The sequence below is a fragment of the Olea europaea genome, chromosome 13, assembly GCF_002742605.1.
Source record: "Olea europaea var. sylvestris chromosome 13, O_europaea_v1, whole genome shotgun sequence".
NCBI classification, from domain to species: Eukaryota; Viridiplantae; Streptophyta; class Magnoliopsida; order Lamiales; family Oleaceae; genus Olea; species Olea europaea.
Window position 1 is genome coordinate 17,106,900 of NC_036249.1, and position 6,405 is coordinate 17,113,304.

General features: G+C 34.3%; 1 protein-coding gene across 1 annotated transcript; it reads left to right on the forward strand.

The window, feature by feature from the left end:
• The first annotated feature begins 4,444 nt into the window (after nucleotides 1–4,444).
• Nucleotides 4,445–6,016, forward strand: LOC111408492. The gene is made up of 2 exons (XM_023038242.1): nucleotides 4,445–5,914; nucleotides 5,981–6,016. The coding sequence occupies exons 1-2, from the start codon at nucleotides 4,445–4,447 to the stop codon at nucleotides 6,014–6,016; spliced, it is 1,506 nt and encodes a 501-aa protein (XP_022894010.1).
• The last annotated feature ends 389 nt before the right edge of the window (nucleotides 6,017–6,405 follow it).

The window sequence follows — 6,405 nt, forward strand, 5'->3', positions numbered from 1 at the left end:
GGGGGGGGGGGGGGGGGGGGGGGGGGGGGGAGGAATTGAAGTTTGAAATAAGTACCCATGCACATACTATGTCCAAAATTTGGACTCTTTTTAGTCTTATGCCCATACTATACATTTTAAAAAATAAAAGATCCAATATTTAGATACATACCCATACTCGATACCCATATCCGAGTCCGAGTATCATTGCTTAATACCTAGCTGACCTTGAAAGGAAAAACATACTAATCCTAAATATCCATATGATTAATTGTGGATACAAGACCACAATAAAAATATTTGAGTCTTCGATTTGGAGTAAGTAATAGATTTTGTAAATTCTTTCGGTATATCTTGACAAGTATGCATATTTATAAAAATTTAACATCTAACAAACCATCAATGGTGAATTTTATCCCTTCAGATGGTAAGGACATTCCATATGAATGCCTTGGACTCCTGCGCTTTGATTCAGCACAGAAATATTTCCGCGAGGTTCATCAATTTTGTCATTCTGCTTCAAGTTGTTTTCCATATGTTCTGTTGTCATGCCACAAAATTGGTAACCTGGATCTGTATCCTCTGTCATAGCATCACCATAGACCATCTCTTCGTACCCAAACTACCTTCAATAGTGTTTCGACAGATTCAAATGATGCTCTGCCAGACCTAATATTTTTATGCCTTGACAAGGAACGAGATTATGCTGCACCAGAGTTCTACTCAATTCCACTACTTGTGAAAAACCCTCAATCCACTGACTGTCTTGATGACTGTGCATGCCAATAAAGACTCGGTTCTCAATCCAAATTTCCAAAGGTGTATATCGTCATGATTTCAAAAGTTGGGATTCCAAGAGTTCCATTAATTAAACAAAGAATCTCCCCTAATTTATGTGATTCATGTGGCGAAAGCTTCAACAAGTAACACCTTTTAACAGTTCCCAATTGAAATTGACAAGTAATACCTTGAGTTACAGTAACATTCTCTTCAATTTCATTTTCTGAACTTTCCACTACTTTCATCTACTGACGACTTCTTAACCGCACATTCTTTTCTTTTTTAAAACTATATTTAGTAAGTGTCACTTTTAAACAACTTATTAATTTTAATTCCCCTGGAGACTTTCATTAAAATAAAACTTAGGAAGAGCTTATGGACACGGAACAAGAGACACTTTGAAGCTCTCTTCACCAGTTAACTGAATAATCTATTCTTCAGAGTCGATGTCAATATATGGAAAAAAAAAAAAAAAAATCAAACTGAGAATTCGCAAGTTTACATTTTTTACCCTTATTCAAACTAGATTTAAACACCAACACATTTAAACAATTTAACAGTTTGACATGGAAATTGCACGTGCCAGTACAATCAAGCAAGTTCAAGTAGAAAATTTTATAAATTTCCAAGGCAACATTAATGAAGTTCCTTACTTTCCAAAATGTATAGCACTATTTTATTCTTCCATATTAAAATCAAATTCTTTAAACATAAACATAGAAATGAAGAAGCTTGTGTTGAAGATGGATTTGTAAGGTGAAAAAGATTAGTGCATGTCCTTAAAGACACATGGCTCTTATTGAACATTTTTTTCGGGGGGAAGTCCATTGAAGAGGTAATGTTTTTTGCATGAAAATCGTACATGCTAGACAGTTGCATTCCATACACTTAAGCAAGTTCATGTAAAAAATATGATAAACTTCCAAGGCAACATTGATAAAGAAATTTCGTCTTCTCTGTTAAATATAGAAATATTGCATATAATATTTTTCATTGTATTTTTCCTTTGTATGATTAGGATTATTTACCTTAATAGTTGATTGTGCAATATTTCCCTTTTGGTTTATTTTCTTTTAGTGTTATTTGTAACCCTATAAATAGGCTCTTCTATATTGTAATATTCAAGAGCTTATATTGTAATATCTATACGAGCTTACATTGTATAATATCATTCTTATTTTTCTTAACATGGTATCAGAGCAATATTTTTCTTAATATAGTATCAAAGCAGGTTCGATCCTAGAGAAATCAACCCTTGAATTGCGTTCCTCAATCTGCAATTTTTCTGCAACAATTATATACACACAGAAAAGTAGTAGGCCGCCTGTTTTTATATATATTGACGCATAGAAATCACCCAGCAGCTTTGAAGAGAGACATTGAAAACGGCAGCAGCTAGGGAAAGGAGACAACATTGATAGCTGGGAAATAAATCACTACAGAGACACCGTGGAACATGGCATTAAAAATGTTGCCATACCAAAATCTGCTGAAAGTTTCTCCCATGTTGCACCATTTGATGAGGTCATCTGAGAAGGCTACTCCTCTACCATCATAATTTGGTTAATTTATTACTCAATCCTGACTCCAAAAGTCTTCTTTTCAAGCTATTTTTCTTGCTTTCGTAGACTGTGGAGATGGGAAGAATATAAAGTTTTATTCTTCTCATAATTCTTTTCTTCTTTTTCATGTTTTAATTTTTAAGAGTTGTTTAAAAAAAATGGTTTTTTTCCCTTTTCTTATGTTTAAAAAAAAAAAAAATTTGGAGGATCGGTACCTTGAATTTTACCGGCTCTTCCGTGCCTCTTAAACAAATTAGGGGTTTTCTTATGTTGAAAAAAAAAAAATTGGAGGGTCGGTACCTTAAATTTTACCGGCTCTTCCGTGCCCCTTAAAAAAACTAGGGGTTTTCTTATGTTGGAAGAAAAATAAAAAATTAGAGGGTCAGTACTCTTCTTGTACCCCTTAAACAAACTAGGGGTTTTCTTTTGTTCTTCCTGTACCTCTTAAACAAGCTAGAGGTTTTTTTATTTTTTATTTTATGTTTTAAAAAAAATGAAAAAAATTTGGAGGGTTGGTATCTTGAACTTTACCGGCACTCTCCCTGCATCTAAAACAACCTAGAGTTTTTTTTATTATTAAAAAAAAATGGTGTCCATCATATATTTTCTTCCAAGCAAACAAGAATGAAAAGACCTCAAGTGCTTGGAGTTCATCAATTTGGAAGATTTGATTGAATCGATTTCTTCAAACTCAATATTCTACACCATATTGAGTTTGAGAGGAGGGTGTCAAATATAGAAATATTGTATAGAATATTTTTCATTATATTTTTCCTTTTAGTGTAGTATTAGAATTAGGATTATTTACCTTAGTAGTTGATTGTGCAATATTTCCTTTTTGGTTTATTTCCTTTTAGTGTTATTTATAACCCTATAAATAGGGTCTTTTACATTGTAATATTCAAGAGCTTACATTGTAATATCCATACGAGCTTACATTTTATAATATCATTCTTATTTTTCTTAACATGATATCAGAGCAATATTTTTCTTAACATTCTCCCCTATGTACCATAAACAATGTAGCTGGAGCAAGAACATGAGTAGAACGCTTATTGCTCTAAAATCCTATATTTGTTCTTTATTGAGAATATCTGTCTTTTGCATAGACACTTAGAAAAATCTGTTGAGAGTACTTTCCAATCAAAGCTCAATGTAAATTCAAAAAGCTTTGAAATGAAACCATCAACTCAATATCAAGACGGGTGGTAGAGGATTTATAGGAATAGGAAGAAACAACTTTGATAGAAGATCAAGTGTAGAGGGCTCTTCCAAGAAATGTAATGTTAATTGGCCATCTTAAAAAAGATTGTTGGTTCAAAGGAAAACCTCAATGTTTCCATTGTAAAAGATTTGGTCATTTGCAAAAAGATTGTAGACCGAGAAATAACCTAAAAGCAAACTTCACAAAGGATAAAGAAGATGAAGGGAAACCTGAAGGAAATATGTTTTATGTAGGCCAACATGACTCTGAAAAGAAGAATGAGGTTTGGTTCCTAGGTAATGGATGTAGTAATTACATGACGCTGGAGAAAGACATTTTCCTAAACATGGATACTGCTTTCAATTTCAAAGTGAATTGGGCAATGGTGCTGTGGTAGAAATGAAATGGAAAGGCATTGCTGGTGTTAAAACAAAGAGAGGGAAAAAAACGTGATTGGTGATGTTCTCTTCATTCTTGAGCTGGACCAAAGCTTACTATGTGTTGGACAACTTCTGAATCATGGTTATACTCTTCTCGAAGGTAATGGTTATTAAATATATGATGCTGGAAGAAAGGAAAATGTTGTCGCTGAAGTAAAGATGGGATCTTATAGAAGCTTTTTACTTACATTGTGTACAAAATGGGATGTCAGCTTTCAGCTCCAGTTAGTTAGTTATTTAATATTCCAAGTAGTTAGTTTGTTAAATAGCTTGATGAGTTGTCATTTTTCTATTGGTTTAGCTGTATTTTCAGTTTTGCATCTTGTATATAAATAGTGTAAATTCAAAGGTTGAACGTGTGAGATACATATATGAATTTTCTCTCCTTCATGTTTTTCTCTCTGCCTTGATATTGTTTATGGTATCAGAGCAAAATCCAAAACAAAATATTTTAGCTAATCAGGTAATCTTGATAAGAAATGGCTAATGATGGATTGTCAGGAACAAGATCCATACCAGTACGTGTTACTGGAGAAGAAGGAACGGGAAGTGCTTCGAAGGAGACCTCTACTTACAACAATGGAGATCCTCTTTTCTTACAAGCATCTGACCATCCTGGAATGATGCTAGTCACAGTACCATTAACAGGACAGAATTTTCTTACCTGGAGCAAATCGATGAAGATTGCTCTAGAGGCGAAGGTAAAACTTGATTTCATTACTGGAGATTGCAGAAAACCTGAAAAAAATTCGACTGAATATGCTCAATGGAGAAGAGTAGACTGCATGGTGATCTCATGGATATTAAATTCAATGGCGAAAGAAATTGCAGAATCATTTCTCTATGCTGGATCTGCTAGAGAATTATGGAAGGAAATTGAAGAACATTATGGTGAGAGCAATGGTCCTATGATTTATCACATTCAACGTGCGATCAGCTCAATTCATCAAGGAAATCTGAGTATAATGCAATATTACTCAAAATTGAAGAAATTCTGGGATGAGTTGAATGCCCTAGATCTTGTACCACAATGTATATGTGAACAATGTAATTGTGGTGCGATCAAAAAATTGATTGATAGAGAAGCTTCAAACAAATTGATGCAATTTTTGATGGGGCTAAATGAGTCCTATGATAATTTGAAGAATCAGATCCTATCTATGGACCCATGGCCTACGGTGAATAGAGCCTATTCGATGATGATACAAGTGGAAAAACAAAGACAGGTACAGATGGTGTATTCAGAGGGCAGTGAAACTAATGCACTATTTACAAGGATGACACAAACAAACAGCAGAAGAGGAGGAACATCAATTAGAATTGGAACTGGAAGAGGAAATTTCAAGAGATCTGAGAACTGGAGAAAGGGAAAGGAAAATCAGTTTTGTAGTCACTGCAACAGATCTGGTCATGATAGAGAGAGTTGCTTCAAACTTAATGGATATCCGAATTGGTTCAAGGGGTTGAAGGATCAGAGACAGGGACAAGATATGAATAGAATTACAACTGTTAACTCAACAGAAACTCCTTTGGATGTGGATACAGAACAAGATGAAAGCAAGAGTAATGAAGTACAGAATAATCTATCCAACATGATCCAACAAGAATTGATGAAGTTAATGAAGGGAAGGTTGAATATGGGAGACAACCACATTAATTTTGCGAATCTGGAAGATTTTGCAGGTAAGATTCATGCCTTAACTCTTAAACTGAGCACAGCTGATTTATTTGATGATAACTTCTGGATAGTTGACACTGGCGCCTCCAACCATATGTGTAAAGAACTGAAATCATACCAGAAAACTAAGCCTACATCCATAAAACTTCCTGTCCACTTACCTGATGGTAGCATAAAATATGTTACAACATCAGGAGACATTCAGCTCCACCCAACTTTAACCATAAAAAATGTTCTATACTTGCCAAGCTTCAAATACAACTTACTATCTGTAAGTAAACTAGCCAAAATAAACAACATCAACTGTAATTTTTATGCATCTCACTGTCTGTTGCAGGACCAGAAGACTGAGAAAGTTATAGCTGTTGGTTGAATGATAGGCACCCTTTACATTCTTGATAAATCCAGTTTTTTCCCTGAACTTTTAGCTAAATGTAATAAAAGTTCTATTTCCTGTAATAGTTCCAGTACTTTTGATCCCTTTGTTAACAATATTGATGTGTCATCATGTGTAATGTGGCACAAAAGACTTGGCCACACATCTGCTACTGTTTTGAAACACATCAAAGCTTGTAATAATCATGATTTCTTTGACATCTCACCTTGTGATATCTGTGCTAAGTCCAAGCAACAACGTTTACCTTTTCCCTTGAGTGAATCTTGTTCCAATAAACCTTTTGATTTGTTACACATTGACTTGTGGGGTCCCTATAAACAGCCATCATTAACTGGTGCTCAATACATGGTAACCATTGTTGATGA

Excerpts from the sequence above, each read along its gene's own strand:
- LOC111408492 (XM_023038242.1), top strand. The coding sequence starts at position 4,445 with ATGGCTAATGATGGATTGTCAGGAACAAGATCCATACCAGTACGTGTT. Across the intron at positions 5,915-5,980 it reads TCAAATACAACTTACTATCT|GACCAGAAGACTGAGAAAGT; the intron begins GTAAGTAAACTA and ends TGTCTGTTGCAG.